At 44.9% G+C, this 18,848-nt stretch overlaps 1 protein-coding gene across 9 annotated transcripts in view; it reads right to left on the reverse strand.

Annotated features, from left to right (window-relative positions):
- The window catches only part of LOC129822950 (pleckstrin homology-like domain family B member 2), a 49,704-nt gene that overhangs the window by 9,204 nt on the left and 21,652 nt on the right, over window positions 1-18,848 (reverse strand). For 4 of the 9 annotated variants that reach the window (XM_055881528.1, XM_055881527.1, XM_055881531.1 and 1 more), the window contains 11 exons: window positions 14,331-14,450; window positions 12,216-12,400; window positions 10,817-12,118; window positions 6,543-6,914; window positions 5,198-5,335; window positions 4,950-5,087; window positions 3,675-3,803; window positions 3,093-3,245; window positions 2,898-3,008; window positions 2,714-2,803; window positions 2,462-2,608 (listed from right to left, as the gene is read on the reverse strand). In XM_055881528.1, coding sequence (XP_055737503.1) covers window positions 2,462-2,608; window positions 2,714-2,803; window positions 2,898-3,008; window positions 3,093-3,245; window positions 3,675-3,803; window positions 4,950-5,087; window positions 5,198-5,335; window positions 6,543-6,914; window positions 10,817-12,118; window positions 12,216-12,400; window positions 14,331-14,450 — 2,885 coding nt within the window. The remainder of the gene's footprint in view (window positions 1-2,461; window positions 2,609-2,713; window positions 2,804-2,897; window positions 3,009-3,092; window positions 3,246-3,674; window positions 3,804-4,949; window positions 5,088-5,197; window positions 5,336-6,542; window positions 6,915-10,816; window positions 12,119-12,215; window positions 12,401-14,330; window positions 14,451-18,848) is intronic. The other 5 variants (XM_055881534.1, XM_055881532.1, XM_055881530.1 and 2 more) reach the window with 3 other exon arrangements.

Below are 18,848 nucleotides of genomic sequence, written 5' to 3' on the forward strand. Positions count from 1 at the left end.
AACATGATGTTATAGGACTGTCATCTGATGAAGTTGTCCAAAGGTTAGTGATTAATTTGATATCTTTTGCTGGTTTTTGCGAAAGCTACCTTTGCGGTGAATAAATGCGTTTGTGTGTTTGGCTATTGTGGTAAGCTAATATAATTCTATATTGTGTTTTCGCTGTAAAACACTTTAAAAAAAAATCGGAAATATTGGCTGGATTCACAAGATGTTTATCTTTCATTTGCTGTACACCATGTATTTTTCATAAATGTTTTATGATGAGTATTTATATATTTCACGTTGCTCTCTGTAATTATTCTGGCTGCTTTGGTGCTATTTTTGATGGAGGGTGCAATGTAAAACTATGATTTATACCTCAAATATGCACATTTTCGAACAAAACATAAATGTATTGTATAACATGTTATAAGACTGTCATCTGATGAAGTTGTTTCTTGGTTAGTGACTAATTTTATCTCTATTTTGTCGGTTTTGTGAAAGCTACCTATGCGGTGGAAACACGGTGAAAATATGCGGTTGTGTGTTTGGCTATTGTGGTTAGCTAATAGAAATACATATTGTGTTTTCGCTGTAAAACATTTTAAAAATCAGAAATGATGGCTGGATTCACAAGATGTTTATCTTTCATTTTCTGTATTGGACTTGTGATTTCATGAAAATTATATTATATGATATCCCTGTCCCGTTAGGCTAGGCTATGCTAGTCAGCTTTTTTGATGAGGAGGATCCCGGATCCGGGAGGGTGATGAAGTAGAGGTTTAAGAGGCTCCTCTGTCCACCACTCGTTACCTGTATTAATGGCACCTGTTTGAACTTGTTATCAGTATAAAAGACACCTGTCCACAACCTCAAACAGTCACACTCCAAACTCCACTATGGCCAAGACCAAAGAGCTGTCAAAGGACACCAGAAACAAAATTGTAGACCTGCACCAGGCTGGGAAGACGGAATCTGCAATAGGTAAGCAGCTTGGTTTGAAGAAATCAACGGTGGGAGCAATTATTAGGAAATGGAAGACATACAAGACCACTGATAATCTCCCTCGATCTTGGGCTCCACGCAAGATCTCACCCTGTGGGGTCAAAATGATCACAAGAACGGTGAGCAAAATCGCAGAACCACACGGGGGGACCTAGTGAATGACCTGCAGAGAGCTGGGACCAAAGTAACAAAGCCTACCATCAGTAACACACTACGCCGCCAGGGACTCAAATCCTGCAGTGCCAGACGTGTCCCCCTGCTTAAGCCAGTACATGTCCAGGCCCGTCTGAAGTTTGCTAGAGAGCATTTGGATGATCCAGAAGAAGATTGGGAGAATGTCATATGGTCAGATGAAACCAAAATATAACTTTTTGGTAAAAACTCAACTCGTCGTGTTTGGAGGACAAAGAATGCTGAGTTGCATCCAAAGAACACCATAAAACACTGTGAAGCATGGGGATGGAAACATCATGCTTTGGGGCTGTTTTTCTGCAAAGTGACCAGGACGACTGATCCGTGTAAAGGACAGAATGAATGGGGCCATGTATCGTGAGAGTTTGAGTGAAAACCTCCTTCCATCAGCAAGGGCATTGAAGATGAAACGTGGCTGGGTCTTTCAGCATGACAATGATCCCAAACACACCGCCCGGGCAATGAAGGAGTGGCTTCGTAAGAAGCATTTCAAGGTCCTGGAGTGGCCCAGCCAGTCTCCAGATCTCAACCCCATAGAAAATCTTTGGAGGGAGTTGAAAGTCCATGTTGCCCAGCAACAGCCTCAAAACATCACTGCTCTAGAAGAGATCTGCATGGAGGAATGGGCCAAAATACCAGCAACAGTGTGTGAAAACCTTGTGAAGACTTACAGAAAACGTTTCACCTCTGTTATTGCCAACAAAGGGTATATAACAAAGTATTGAGATAAACTTTTGTTATTGACCAAATACTTATTTTCCACCATAATTTGCAAATAAATTCATAAAAAATCCTACAATGTGATTTTCTGGAATTTTTTTTCTCATTTTGTCTGTCATAGTTGAAGTGTACCTATGATGAAAACTACAGGCCTCTCTCATCTTTTTAAGTGGGAGAACTTGCACAATTGATGGCTGACTAAATACTTTTTTGCCCCACTATCTCAAACAGACCGTTGAAAAACACTTGCCATTTCGTCATAGAGGATGATGTCATCCTTCTGAGGAGGATGAGCTGGCCAATCAGCAGTCTACTCACATTAATATTTTTTATGACCAGTATACACCGGTCATGTTGTTGGGTATGCTCACATCATTCCAAAACAGAAAAGCTGCTTTTTAACATACTTAATTACCATTTTTGGAAGGAAAACTATTATTTGTCATTAATTATAGGTCATATTTCATAGAAATCTGGAAAGTTACTTTAAATGACTAAGGATGATGGAGAGAGAGAGAGGTGGAGGCAAGGATGAAAGATAGATGGAGGGAGGACATAGTACCTCAGCGCTCTTTATGGAAAGAGAAGAAAGGAGGGAGGATAGGACCAGCAGGTCAGCAGGAAGGATAAGAGAAGAAAGAGAGGAAGAGGCGTGGTCACGGGACTGGTCGCTAGGAGATCGACACACGTCAGCCAACGACGCAGTATCCTAGGAAACAGGAAAGGAGGAAAGGAGAGGAAAAGAGGAGGAAGACAGTGAGACGAGGGGGACCATGGGTGCGAATGGAGGTTGCTAGGCAATAGTCAAACATACCTCCTTAAGACTGATAGGGCTGAGAGGGAAGCCCCGCCCACCTGTGAGGTCAGCATACTTCCTTTCCACAGAAGCAAGGTTATCTTTCTCCTGAGAGAGAGAGAGACTTTAATATGCAATTAGGACTGAAATCAATGGACTGTTGCAAAACACACACACACACACACTCACTGTGCGTACATACCCTCTGCAGCATCATCTGCAGGTTGGTCCTCTCCTTCAGGAAGCTGTCCTTCTCTCGCTGAGCCTGCTGGGTAATCTGTCCCGCCTGCTTATTTAGAGCCACCAGCCTCTCCTTGGAACACATACAGTAGTTTAACACACACAGTTTAACACACATACACAAAACACACTCATACTCTTAACACACACACCGTACCTTGCGTGTGATGGTGCTCCGTTGGTAGTCAGCTATCTCTCTGAGGAGTTGTGTGTTTTCCTCCTTCTCCTCATCATGACGACTCTCTCTCTCCAGCTGCTGAAACTCCAGGTCCTCAAAACGCTTCGTCTCAGCTTCCAGCACCTCAGAGTTCTGGCACACACACACGTTTTTCTCAGATTGTGTTATAACATTTTGGCTGTCCGCAAGTGTTCAATTACTATTTTCTGCATGAGGGAGAGAGCATTCAGTCACACACGCACAAACACACTCACACAACCACACCAAGGCATGCTCTCGCCAAACCTGATGCACAATCATGCTTCCTCATCCTAACAAAAAACAGCTACTATCCCCCATGAGCAGGCTGACTGTGTGGAGCTTTCTGACAGACATGATATGACACATACTAAAACTGACAGACAGGAGGAGAGGTGAAGAGGAAAACCTCCTGTAGATAAATGATAGGTGGAAGGAACAAGAGGAGAAGGATGGGTGAACAGGTGGGGAAGGTGTGTCACAGGAAGTTGTTTATTTTAGCAGGAAGTGTGTGTGTGTGTGTGTGTGTGTTTGTGTACTGACCCTGGCGAGCTGCTCCTGTAGGGGCTCCTTCATGGCCTCAGGACAGCAGTGGAGCTGGGAGCGCAGCTCACACACACTCTGAGACAGCTGCTCTACCCTAGCCCTCTCAGCCTGCAGCGACACACACGCCTGGCACACACACACACACAGACGGATAGACGACAAGCATACAAGCACGCTCACACACACATGTGCATATGTACGCAGAGGTACAGTACACACACACATACAGGAATGACAAGCAGACACAGGACAGAGGGAGAGAGGACGGTAGCGTTAGTGGGAGTCGAGAGGCAGAGTTAGTTACTACAGTGTTACAGTGGTCAGGAAAGCAGAATGGACTAGAGGGGAGAGAAGAGGGAAGGACTGACACATAGGTGGGTTGGGGATGATGAGGGTTATTATGAGAGGGAAAGGGGTCTTCAACACAGGCCACCAACAGTCCAAGACGTTCAGGCTGACCAGACACAGGAGAAACAGGCTAACTGACCAGACACAGGAGAAACAGGCTAACTGACCAGACACAGGAGAAACAGGCTAACTGACCAGACACAGGAGAAACAGGCGAACTAACCAGACACAGGAGAAACAGGCTAATTGACCAGACACAGTATGTGTCAAACTAGACAACTTTATTTTTGTCTTTCTCTCAACTGATCCTTATCTGTCTTCCTCTCATCAGATCTGTAATCACCAAAATGTGTAAGGGTAAGTCTCTCTCTGTCTCCTATCTCTCTCTCTCTCTCTCCATGGTATGTGGTTCCTCTCTCATGTATCTGCCAGCTGTAGGGTTAATGCAACTCTCCGGAAGCAGGCCTGAACACGACCCAGAGGAGAAGAGGGTGCCAACACACACACACACACACACACACACACACACACACACACACTTCATCCTATCTATCCAACCCCTCTTCATTCCCCTGTCATCGATCTTTTAGTAGAACCTCACTATACACCCCCCCCCCCCGCCCCCCGTGTGTGAGAGGCTAGGGTAGTGACCACTATACCCTGTTGTGTATTAACAGCTGTATATTTGGACCAGAGACTGCATGACAGGGATTTACACATACCATGTCAGCTAGTCACATGTCAATCAATGTATCGCTGGGTGTGGCTAGAGAATACACACTGCAGCATGCTCATTACATATGCACACAGTGCTTATGACACCACAAACTCTTAGAAACTCCATATAGCAGTACACACACAGACACACACTCTTTCACTCTCCCTCCCTCATGTTGCCCCAGTGTTATCACACAGTAGTATTACCAGAGTCTTCTGGTTCTGTGCCTGTTGTTCCATGTCAGACATCTTGGTGTTGAGTGTCTCCAGAGCATCTCTCTCCTGCTGCAAGGCTGCTAGCTCCGCCTGCTGCTCTGCCTCCACCAGGGCACGCTCCACCTCCACCTGGATGGCCAGAAAGAGGGAGTGAGTCTCTATCCATCTCTACCTCTATTACCTCCTTCCTCCCTACATCTCTCTCCACCATTTTTACATCCCTCCCTCCCTCTTTCTACCTCTCTAAGAGACTCGTCCATCTGGTTGTCCAGTTCTTTGATCTTCTGTTCCAGCTCCTCCATGTTGTTCAGCACCTGGATCCTCTCCTCCTCCACACGGGTCACTTCCTGCCTCCGCTGGCCCTCCTCCACCAGCGCCTAAAGATGACGTCACACTCTCACAATGGAATCTATGCTATGTTCTTTATTCACGGGTCCTGGAGAGCTACAAGGAGTGAATACATTTGTTTCCAGCCAAGAACTAACAAACCTGATTCCGTTTATCTAGCTCTTGATGATTAGTTGAATCATGTGTGTTAGTGCAGGGCTGGAACAAAAGCTACATGTTGTCCTGAATGAGGGGTTAAAAACAATACGGTTCATAGAAAAGTTCTAGGTATTAACATGATAGCTAAATCCAACCAATTAAGCTATCTGTAGAGTAGCTTTCTGTTCTTCAATTACTCACCAGAAACTATGCAGCTGTTCATACGTACCACACACACACACACACACACGCCAGCTGCCCACCTTAGGTTGCTATCCTTAGCACTCTCTAATCTAATAACCAGACTGTAAATATCTCATGTGTGTGTGACCTCTCACAGCAACCAATTTTTACAGTATCCAGCACCTCCGGGTTCTCACAGTAAAATAGAAGACTAATTCACAACAACAAACAACCCTGACCTCTAAAACAATAGGTTGCTGTGGAGGTCTAAGAAGAAAATACATTTTTGAGAGTAGGGAAAATAAAAATACAGTATGTGGACCTTAAATGGTAAGGTAAGTCAGATTCCAGAGGAGTTTCCACATCAGAACTAAGGAATGTACAAGGAGGGGTTGAGCCGTGACCTAGTGGGCTAGTCACTAGGCTAGTGTGTGTTTTCTTCTGTTTACAGTGAGAGGGGAGCTCTCTTTCTCTCTACCACTCTCCTCTAACTCTCATTTAGTCATGAGAAGCTACATTAAGCTGCATAGAGCTTCATAGGCTGTTATTAAGCTTGATTAGGCCTGTGTAAGGATTGCCTGACCAGAGGTCTCATTAACAGGTTGCCAGGTGATAAACACTCTGCCTCCTGTCAATCATTTAACAAGGCTTAATTAAGCTTTACTCAGAGGAAGGACAGCAGTAGCACCTTATGTATTTGTGTGTGTGTGTGTGTGTGTGTGTGTGTGTGTGTGAGAGAGAGGCAGGGAGGTTGGCTGAAAGAAGTACAGGAGAAAGGGAACAAGAGATCAAATATAAATGTGAGAAAGCGAGAGTGAGAAAGCTCTCACTCTCGCTTTCTCCCATTTATATTTGATCTCTTGTTCCCTTTCTCCTGTACTTCTTTCAGCCAGCGAAAAAGTGAAAAACTCTCACCCGATTGGTCCTAGGCAGGCGCACGGTGGGCGAGGTGGCGGAGCTTCGTAGGCTGATGGCCGGCGATTCCGCCCTGTTGTCCCGGTGGCCGCTGCTCCGTCGCTGTCGGACTGGACGCTCCTCATCGTTACCATAGTAACCGTTCTCCGAGCCGCTACCGGCCCCATTTCCGTTAACGGTTGAGTCGGAGAAGACGGATTCTGACTCATCGTCATCAGAGACCTGGAGTTTCTCTAGTTCCCGGTTGATCTTCTGAAGGTCGGCTAGACCAACACCGGTATCGACACTAGAACCAACACCCCTCTCCCTGTCCTGCTCCGATTGACCCAGCTCTGAACACAGAGACAGAATGGTTTCCAGCCGCTGGCGTTCCTACAACACAGCACACACAGTTAGAAGCCCACACAAATAGGTACATACACACAGACACACTTAGATATATATGTACAGAGATACACACACACAGCAAACACATGATTATTATCTATATCCAACAGAGCCAAATACACAGATATTACCTGTGGAAGCATGGCTGCCATTAGGAGCATTTCTCCTCACAGACACTCCATAGGGCAAACAAACTTTTCTCATAGCCTTTATATTTCTCTCATAGAGAATAACGAGAGCCCACAATAACACAAACTAAACCTATAGCTAACTAACTAACTACTAATGCTGTGCTACTGAACTAGCTATAGAAATTCACTAAGACAGTGGGTTGCTATCTGCAATGCACTGCTGCAGGTGAGAGAAATTAGAAACCACATTGCCCCGAGAACTGAGTGACTGCTAGCAGATACAGTAAGAGAGAGAGAGAGGAGAGAGAGAATTCATGTGTGTGTGTGTGTGTGTGTGTGTGTGTGTGTGTGTGTGTGTGTCTGTATGTATGTGTGAGAGAGAAGAGGCAGCAGGAGGCTTTCCTGCGAATGTTATTGGCTCGGAGTCAAACTCTCCAACCGGAAAAGCCCAACGTACTACATACAACATTGGAAATATATCCCAAACACACACGCGCGCGCGCACAGGAGAGAGACTAGAAATACATCCCACATGCATACACATCTACACAAACAGAGGCCAATAATAACAACGGTCAGTCAACAAGTAGCAGAGTAAAGCAATACTCTGTCAATTTGACACCTGATTCAGTACTAATGGAGACAAACCGCTGTAGACCTACTACACAAAAGGAGGTGAAGCAGTACAGTTAATAACAGCAACTGGCTCTGGGTGTAACCTGATCTGATCACAAACAGCCCTGGCACCCACAGGAGAGGATATACTGATATAGAAATGCAATCCTTCCTCTTCTCTCACCATCCCTCTCTCCCCATCTACACCCTCTCACTCTTTCTCCCGGTCTTGCTCTCCCTCTATCCATCCCTCTCCTATCCCCAGTCACAATCTCCCCCTCTACCCTTCTCCATTTTCTCTCTCTCCCTTCCCTGTCTCTACCCACCACTCTTAATTCAATTTAAATTCCATTTAAGGGCTTTATTGGCATGGGAAATAGATAAACAAAAGTGAAATAAACAATAACAAATATTTACAGGAAACATTATTCTTTTGAAACTTTTGTGAGTGTAAAGACATCTCAAATGTCATCAAATAGTTACAGGGGTACACACAATGGCGTCGAGGGTACGCCAAATAAATATTTTATTGTTTTTGTAACTTATTTTCTACACATTTTCAAACAGTACATTTATATTTTCCAACGGGGCTATACATTTGGGTGAGGTTTTTTCTCTCGCCTGAGTAGCCTCGTTTCACTGCCCCAAAAAAACTATGAAACCATCCAGTGTTCAGTGAAATAACAACACAATATCAAATACAGGTAGCCTAGTCAAATAATGAACATCCAATCACATTAACTGTTACTCTCTCGCGGGAAACCTTCACTCTTGCGCAGACTTTTAGAAACATGACAATTTGAAAAATAAGCCACCAGAGTTTTTGGAGCGAGAATAAAGATGACTTTAGAGTAGTAAGACATGTATAAAAGCAACAGATACCATTAATAAGAAGGGGCTAGAAGCGTCTTATAGGGTGAGCTACCGAGTCGCTAGGACAGGCAAGCCCCATACTATTGTGGAGGACTTAATTCTTCCTGCTGCCGCGGATATGGCTGGGACAAAGCTGGGGGAAAAGGCCCAAAAAACTACAGACAACGCCTTCATCAAACAACAGTTTTTAATGACGCATCAGTGACATGGCAGGAGATGTTTTGAAGCAATTACTGCTTCACATACAAGCCAGTGAATTATACGTGTTACAGCTGGATGAGTCAACAGACGTGGTGGGCCTGGCACAGCTCCTGGTATATGTCCGTTACATTTATGGGGGGTCAATTAAGGAAGACATCCTCTTCTGCAAACCACTGGAAACCAGGACAACTGGAGAGGATATTTTTAAAGTACTGGACAGCTTTGTGACATCAAATGTACTTTGGTGGTCAAGATGTGTTGGTATCTGTACTGATGGCGCAAAAGCCATGACAGGGAGACATAGTGGAGTGGTAACACACGTGAGAACAAGAGAGCCTCATCAAAATTGCAACAAGCCGTTCTGTGAAAATTAAAATGAATCAAAAGCCACTGCCAGATTTGGATAGGGCTACGCTCAAGAGTTTCTTGCCTTGGCAAATCGCGCTGTTAAGACACTGATGCCCTTTGCAACCACGTACCTATGTGAGAGTGGATTCTCGGCCCTCACTAGCATGAAAACTAAATACAGGCACAGACTGTGTCGAAACTGATTTAAGACTGAGACTCTCCAATGCAACCCAACATTGCAGAGTTATGTACATCCTTTGAAGCAAACCATTCTCATTAACCTGTGGTGAGTAATTCAAAATTTTTGATGAACAAATAAGGTTATTGGGAAGATGGCGAAATAAAGAGCAAAATTATTGATTATTATTATATTATTATTTGTGCCCTGGTCCTTTATTATATTATTATTTGTGCCCTGGTCCTTTATTATATTATTATTTGTGCCCTGGTCCTATAAGAGCTCTTTGTCACTTCCCAAGAGCCAGGTTGTAACAAACACTCCCACTCATTCTTATGTTTAATAAATGTATCGTATAGTGTGTGTGTGGCAGGCTTACAATGATGGAAAAAAACATCATTTGAGAGTGTGCTGACCCTGGTGCTAGAGGGGATACGCAGCTGGAGGTTGAATGTTTGAAGGGGTTCGGGACTATAGAAAGGTTGGGAACCACTGCTCTAGGGCAACGGTGTCTAGATGGAATTTGTATTTGTGGTCCTGGCAACTGGACTTTTTTTTTAACACCATTATTTTTGTTTTACTGAGATCTCCCTCACCCAGCATAGGAGCAGCTGGTGGAGAAAAATTCCCAATAGTGAAATCAGGGACAGAGTAGTAGTGAAGTTCTCCTGTCTCGCCTCTAGAGGGCAGAGTAGATCCACAGTTAGCATACAGAGGAGAAGCATCTCGATAGAGGAGACGCATCTCAATAGTGAAGATGAAGGAGAGGAGACTAGGAGAGGAAGCGATTTTAGACTATTGAGATAAAGCCTAATTCTCTTGAGTGATTGGTGCATAAATGTGTGTTTCCGACATGTTTGTATGTTCTCCCATGAAGGCAGCCTTTACATCGCTAGGGAAAATACTTTGAGGAATGATCCTCTGGGAATATTCAGCACACTTCAAAAGACGTTCACATTGCCCAACACTTGTATGAAAGCCACCGGCCGTAGTTGTGGCTGCACGTCTTTATTTTGGACTTAGCCCTGTTTATTTTGTGTGTGTGTGTGTATGTGTATGTGTGTGTGTGTCAGAAAAAGAGAGAGTGTGTATCTACCTGCCCTATATTTCTGCTCTCCAAATACAATCGGGTTCTAGCCCACATCTGACAGTTCTGTTATGGGTTCCTAATGATCCAAACCAACCCAACTGTGCTGAACTGCAGATGGCCCTACTTACGGAACCACACACACACACACACACAAAACCACAGAGGGCCCAAAAAAGCCAGTGTTTTCCTCTAAACCAGACCCAACCCAGCGGAGGAGTAAGAATAGCTAAGCATGTTAACATAGGCTAGCAGCCAGAGGCAGTACTTCCCTGAGGGAACATATGTTTGTGTGCGTGCATATTCATCTGTGTGTATATGCCCCAACAGTGCAGCTCCCGAAGAGTGTGTTTAGGAGGTTGAGAGGTCAGAGGGAAGATATCTGATTCCACCACATAGCTGTGCTATTTCATTCAGATCTTTAAAAAAAGACACACACACACACACTACTCACCAGTCTCTCCACCTCCTGTTCTCGTAGTCTCTCATCTCTCTGGCGATGGTGGTAGTCAGTCAGTTCTTCCTTCCCACTCAGGGAGCTGATACTGCCACTTCTCGCCCTGAACCCCCCCGGTGGGGTCACCCCCGCCCCCAGCCCCACTCCTCCCTTCCCAAATGACTGCCTTCGTTCCCCTAACCCTAAACCTGGCTCTATACCTCCCTTCCCAAAAGACTGTCTCCGTTCCCCTAATCCCAAACTAGGTTCTACCCCTCCCTTTCCAAAGGACTGTCTTCTCTCCCCCAGACCGAACCCTGGTTCAAGCCCACCCTTCCCAAAAGACTGTCTCCGTTCCCCTAACCCTAGACCAGGCTCCAGGTTGCCACCCCTGTGCTCCCTCTCCCCGAAAAAAAGCTCTGGTCCAGGGGAGACTCCGCAGCTGGCTGGCCACTCTGGCTCCTGGAGGCTGGATGTGGAGCTGGTGGAGGTCAGGCTGAGTTTCTTGGCCACGCGGGGACTGGAGGAGCCCCCTGATCGGAACGGGACAGTCACGTCTGGAGTGGCCTGGGTGGGAGACTTTGGGGAGGAGAGGGAGATTGATACCACCCCCTCACCTTGGTTGCCCTTGTGGTTCATGTTTTGGGCCTGGCTGTAGTTAAAGTTAGTGGTTTGGTTATGGTTGTAGTTACTGTTTGTGGTGTGGTTTTGGCTATTGTTGTGAGAAGAGTTGCGTAGAGGTTCAGAGCGCCGCGAGGTTGGGGGGAGGGTAGAGAGCACCAAGGCTCCATTATCATGGGAACGTGGCGACGATGACGGGCAGAGGCGGGGCAGAGAGAGGCTGTGACTTCCCATCATGCCGCCTATCGATCCTGCAGAGTACTTCCTGGTTCGGTTGCTAGGTGTCGGCTCATGGTTGCCGTGACTTCGGCGTCCCAGGCGGGGGCTGGAGGGTACGCTGGCTGCTCCACTGGTTGGAGAGAGGGATGAGCGTAGAGGAGGAGAGGAGAGGCTCTCACCACCGGCCACTGAGTTAGAGGAACCTCCACCGTTCCACATCGACAACAGGGGGGAGGAGTTTGGGTTTAGTTGGCGTCGCCCGTCGCCAGGGGAGGCCAGCAGGCTGTCCTGTGATTGGTAGGATTGGTTCCGGGTCATGGAGGATCGGGAGGAAGGGGGGTCAGAGCGCCGAGAGGGGGAGGGAGGGGCGGCGGCTTTGACGGAGAGGGGCGGGCGATCAGAGCCATAGAAACGCCTAGCCTGCTCTTGATAGGCTGACGACATCGAGGTGGGTGAGGTCACAGGCGTGGTGGGTGGAGACTGGGAGAGGGGAAAATACATTAGAAGTGTAAAACCATGTCCATCTAGTGCATGCCTCAGTTCTGCTGGGGTTCGTTGAGAGCTACAGCTGTCATACCTGTGTCATACTGAAGTAGGAGGGGCTAGAGTCCCCATTGGCTCTCAGGCTGGTCTCCAGGGCGATCTTCTTTCGTTGTAAGGTGTCCATCAAATCACGGAGCTCTGAGGCAGAACGCATCCCTCTTGCACTGCCGGCCCCTCCCACCACCCCATGGCTGTAGTCACTACTGAACTTCAGATAGTCTGGGGAGGGAGGGGGAGAGAGGAGATGGGGAGGGAGAGGAGTTCAACTGTAAGTTGTATTAGTTGCATGTACAGGACACACATGGTATACACCATCCAACGAAATGCTTACTTGCAGGTTCCTTCTTGACAATGCAACAGTAGATACAGGAGAGGAGAAAGCAAAAAGGAATACACATAAGACATGTTTTTTGAACGTCTCTTATCTTCACCACTAAGTGAACAGTTAAAAAGCATCCTTTACATGAGCTCTCTGTCCATCATCTGTTTAGTCTGTTGAAGCCTATAGGTCTGAGGGTGTTCTTATTACTCTGAGAATATCTCTGTGGAATCGTGCGTTGACGTGTGCCTTCTTCTGTGTGGTTTTGGTCTGAGAGTAAAAGGAGAACGTTATATGGTGGTTGTACCTGCAGCTAAGTCTATTCATAGCTGGACTTGGCAGGACACTCATAACCCAAACAGCAGAGAGCTGCCAGTAAACGGCCTATAACACCGAGGGCCCAAGAGCCAACACACACAACACACACAGAGAAAAACTCACACGCTCCCACCTATTCTCAGATTTAAAACTAACACACACGGTAGTTCAGGTCTCTAAAAGTAGCAGAGCAACCAACTTCCTGGGTAAAGAGAAAACCTCTCTGTGGTCAGGAATGACTTCAATCCCCCGTTGAAAATCCAATGGAAAGGAAACCTAGTCATTTTACTCATCAATGAGCTAAACAAAAAGAGACAAGAAGGTTAGCCATTTCACCCTGAGTAATGGGACCACTCTTTACACACCGTCAAGACAGTCACACACACGACCTCCAAAACACACATAGAATCACTAAACTTACACGGACATGTGTGCCTTGTGTGTACACATGTCCGAAGTGTGTTTACCTAGAAGTGTGTGTATACATGTACTAAATGTGTGCATGACAGCATGTATACTGTGCATGTCCTGTGTGTGCACACATGAGAGTGTGTGTAGGTAAGATTGTGTCAGCGAGGGGTCCTAGTGTGTAAAGGTTTAACCTCAGCCTTGTAAGGCGGGGGATAAATGGGGCAGAAAGCAGAAGACATCTGGTCTCAAGACGCTGTCAGAAACACAAACAATCACACTAGACTCCATTAATAGACAGATTTCCCTTTACGGTCTGGTTAATATCAGCTCACTCTGATCTTTATAAAACTATTAACACTAAAAAAGGTGCATGGCTCCTCGCTATACAATTGAGTTCAGTGTGTGTGTGTGTGTGTGTGAGACCCCTATACAGATGTATATTCGTGTGTGTACATTCCTGCTGTCTAGCTGCCGAGACAGTGCGCGAGCAGCGATGATATACGCAGACACACACACACCATGTTCAAATGCAGAGATCAATCACCGCGGTTACAGCGGAACACAGCTGCATCACCACGACGACAGCTATTGCCAGATGTGAAAAACATTCCACCCGTCTTGAGAAGTGTGTTTTAGGTGTGTGTGTGTGTCTGTGTTTCTAAACCTGTGACTTGTCAAAGACCCTCTGCCTCAGCAAAAACATATCTATGAAGATATCCACATACACATTAAGGACCTTAGAATGCTTTAGCTTACATTTTAGTCATTTGGCAGATGCTAAGTCTCCTCTATACAGAAGGACTTACAGTTAGTTCAGTCATCTTAAAATAGCTGGGTGAGACAACCACATATCAGAGTCAAAGCAAGTACATTTTTACTCAATAAAAGCAGTTACACATGACCGCGTCTCAATCACGCACACCTGTGGTGGCGGGCTCCACCCGTAACTGTACCCTAACAGTGGGAGAGAGGAAGTGATATGAGAACTGTGGGACTAGGGGCTGATATGGGATCTATAGAGGGGGGACAAAGGAGAAGAGAGGACTGGGGTCAAGGGAGGACAGAGGTGAAAGAGGGTAGGGCCGAGTGTGTGTTTGCTACCTGTGCTGTAGGCCAGAGGAGAGACAGGGCTCTTCTGGGGCAGCATGCTCTTCATACGGCTAGCCTCTTCTGGATGGTTGAAGCGGAAGAAGTAGGATTGACCCAGACACAGAGAGTAACCTGGAGAGAAAACAGTCAGATAAAGACACACTAATTGAGAGACAAAAGAAATAGTTCAACACAGTTCATGTGTTAGACCTCTAGGTTCTCTGTATAACAGACTATCCATCTGCACCACACTCACACACATAGTCTGGGTCATTCCAGACCACAGTGTTTGGCCATCAATTAGGATCACAGAGTCAGGTATTAAACAAGACATGAGGGTCACAACCTCATAACTCTCTCCCCCTCTCTCTCACACCCACACACACAGCAGTCATCCACAGCTGTCCAAATACCTCACAAAAAGAGGGAGAGATAAAGAATGAGGGGGGGAACCCCTTATCGCTCTCTTTATTTCTCTCTTGAATGCAGTGGTAAGAAGATCCCTGAGTGAAGGTCAGAAAAAGAACACCATCTTGGCCATCTCTCTGCCAGCCTCAAACTGACCCTTCCACATGATCCAGATAAACAATTCAGCCACTTATCTCTGTATTAAACAATGCTGATGCGTGTAGGATTGAGATATTATCACTGTAATAAACAATGCTGATGCGTGTAGGATTGAGATATTATCACTGTATTAAACAATGCTGATGCGTGTAGGATTGAGATATTATCTCTGTATTAAACAATGCTGATGTGTGTAGGATTGAGATATTATCACTGTATTAAACAATGCTGATGCGTGTAGGATAGAGATATTATCTCTGTATTAAACAATGCTGATGCGTGTAGGATTGAGATATTATCTCTGTATTAAACAATGCTGATGTGTGTAGGATCGAGATATTATCTCTGTATTAAACAATGCTGATGTGTGTAGGATTGAGATATTATCACTGTATTAAACAATGCTGATGCGTGTAGGATCGAGATATTATCTCTGTATTAAACAATGCTGATGCGTGTAGGATTGAGATATAATCACTGTATTAAACAATGCTGATGCATGTAGGATTGAGATATTATCTCTGTATTAAACAATGCTGATGTGTGTAGGATCGAGATATTATCTCTGTATTAAACAATGCTGATGTGTGTAGGATTGAGATATTATCTCTGTATTAAACAATGCTGATGCGTGTAGGATTGAGATATTATCTCTGTATTAAACAATGCTGATGCGTGTAGGATTGAGATATTATCTCTGTATTAAACAATGCTGATGTGTGTAGGATTGAGATATTATCTCTGTATTAAACAATGCTGATGCGTGTAGGATTGAGATATTATCTCTGTATTAAACAATGCTGATGCGTGTAGGATTGATGTTTCAGTTTCAGGGATCCCTCCCAAGCAGCTTAAATACAGAGAAAAACAATGTCAAAATGACAGAACTGTTCCATCCATCTGTCTGATACCAGAGATACCTACACTCAGACAGATACCAGAGAGTAAACCAAACCACGGAGAGGAAAGAGAGAGAGAACGAAAGAAAGAATGGAAAAATACAGCATGGAAAAAATGTCTGGGCTAATTTTCTCTCTCACTTTCCTCTCTGTCCCAAAACCCCAATGTTAGGAGAGGGGGTAATGGTAATAGGGATGACGTGACTCCCTTAGAGGGCTCAGAGTCTGATCTGGTGTGTGGTTTTATCATGTAGCTGATGTGTGCAACTAATGTGTGTGTAACTAATGTGTGAGTAATGTGTGTGTGTGTGTGTGGTCATGTAAAGAAATATGTCTGACATGCTTCCCTCTTCCTGAAAAACTGCAAGTGTGTGTGTGTGTTTTTTTTTAGCTGAGGGTACTTTTCTGAGCTCGCTGTAGTATTTCTAGAGAATAAGCCAAGGACAGGACTAAGACCAAAACTTCTCATACCACACTGCTGAGTGTGACTTATTACCCACACACACTTACCACAGGAAATAATACTCAAGACATAAATGTGAAATTCTGTTTTTGACCTTTTCCTTTGAATTGAGAATGTTTTTACACAGGACTGTTTAGTCTATGCAGCTGGACTAGGCACTACATAGTAAACAAAGTAGCACAGGACACATTGTGATGATTTGGCCCGTATCTTCACATGCATCAAAGACTGCAACATGCATCCAAAAGGTGTCCATGCATGTGACTTAAACAAAAACAAATAAACAAATATGTTGTATTGTCACATACACCGGACAGGTGTGGAAGAACTTGACTGGCCTGCACAGAGCCCTGACCTCAATCCCATCGAACACCTTTGGGATGAATTGGAACGCCGACTGCGAGTCCAAATCGCCCAACATCAGAGCCCGACCTCACTAATGCTCTGAATGGAAGCAAGTCCCTGCAGCGATGTTCCCCCCCAAAAAATGTCTTCCTTTATTTAACTAGGAAAGTCAGTTAAAAACAATGACCTGGTGGAAAGCCTCCCCAGAAGAGTGGAGGCTGTTGTAGCAGCAACGTTCTAGTGGAAAGCCTTCCCAGAAGAGTGGAGGCTGTTATAGCAGCAACGTTCTAGTGGAAAGCCTTCCCAGAAGAGTGGAGGCTGTTATAGCAGCAGCGTTCTAGTGGAAACCCTTCCCAGAAGAGTGGAAGCTGTTATAGCAGCAACGTTCTAGTGGAAACCCTTCCCAGAAGAGTGGAGGCTGTTGTAGCAGCAGCGTTCTAGTGGAAACCCTTCCCAGAAGAGTGGAAGCTGTTATAGCAGCAACGTTCTAGTGGAAACCCTTCCCAGAAGAGTGGAGGCCGTTGTAGCAGCAAAGGAGGGGAACCAACTCCACATTAATGCCCATGATGTTGGAATGAGATGTTCGACGAGCAAGTCCACATACTTTTGGTCAGGTAGTGTAGAATCATAGGATAACGAACCTGTATATGCCATGTGTGACCATGGGTGTGTATAAAGACTGTTTACAGTCTGTTTAATAACTCACAGTACCATATGGTGTTTAGCATGACAGCAAACAGAGGAGAGAGAGAACATCTGTGTGTGTGTGTGTGTGTAACAGCAGTCTTTCTTCATAAACTCAAATTCCTTGACTCAACAGTCTGCCAGTTTTATAGAACTGTAGCCCTTATTTGTTCATTACACTACATTCTAATTTCCTTTCTCCCAAAAACAGCCAATAACAACCCCTCCAAACAACAAACACACAATCTTGTTTTTTACAGATATCCCCAGCTACAAAGATAACCTCACACACTTTGATCTCACAGATGCCAGTGAAGAAGACATCTGGTACCAATTTCTTCTGGTTAATCTAAATTAACCTAACATGGAACCACAATGTTATGAGGGGGAAACCGGTCTATGTTTAGGAATAAGAGTGCAATATGTGTCTATATAATTGCCAAATGTGGACCATTAGGTTATAATATTAAACAATTTGACCTTTATCCCACAGACTATATGTCACCCTGCCTCTTACATGGAGGCTGATGGAGGGGAAGAGGAGGGGAGGTAATGGCCCTTATAACTACCAAATACCATGTGTGGGACACTGGCCATGAGCACACTGACTGACACAAAAAAATTATCTTCCAATCTAGGTCATTGGATTTGGGGGGGGGGACACTCTTCTGGTCTGCTGCTTGGATGTGTTGAGTGGATCCCAGCGGCTTTGCAGGGCCCTAAAAAATACACTGCAAAAGTCAATGCATCATTCCTCCTCGGTGTGATCACTGACACAATTATTGTCCCTTTTGAAAAATAGGCCTGCTATAGCCTAAAGTAGGATGGGAGGAAGAAAGAAAGTAAGGGAGGGAGGATGCATTTGAACAGGGGACGCAGCTGGTATACATAAGTAGCGTTGTCATGTCACCTGACAGATGCTACCGCTTTCAATTACATGTCCTCTCTCCTTTATAAAACAAATAAAGTAACGAGGCTAATCTTGACATCTTAAATCAAAGGCACTCTCCCATAACCGAGTCCCAGGAAGGCAGATACAAATTTCCTTTGGCGTCACTTCAGTTTTACTTTCTATGACCGCAGGCTGTTTTTTCTTGTCAAGTGAAAACCAATCACGTCGTTGTCTGTCTGTGAACTACAACCCTTGAGGTGCGCGCGCTAATACCATTCTTCACAAAGGTGATGCTTGCCTTGTGACGTCAAGGTAGCCTTTTCAAATTTGATCGTAGGTCATGAAGTTAATTTCCCCCTGCAAACGTAGACAATATGAAAGACTATCTGGAAAGCATTTAAGCAGGAGGTTCTTATCTCAATTATACAATTTATGGTTGCAACATAGTAAGCGTGACGCAAATGGTTTGCTATTGCCTACCCTTGCTATATTCCTAAAACATTTAGCCTAATCAAGAGAAGCTGACAAACAAAAATTCGCCAAACAATGAAAAGAGCTTTATCATAAAAATTAAATAACCTTTCCTTCAAGGGGCAATCTGCAGTTGCTTCATCTATTTTGGGAGTTCTTAATTAAACGTACCCATTGATATTTGAAAAATATAACTTATTATTAGTTTA

This window comes from Salvelinus fontinalis, chromosome 25 (genome assembly GCF_029448725.1).
Source record: "Salvelinus fontinalis isolate EN_2023a chromosome 25, ASM2944872v1, whole genome shotgun sequence".
Lineage (NCBI taxonomy): Eukaryota > Metazoa > Chordata > Actinopteri > Salmoniformes > Salmonidae > Salvelinus > Salvelinus fontinalis.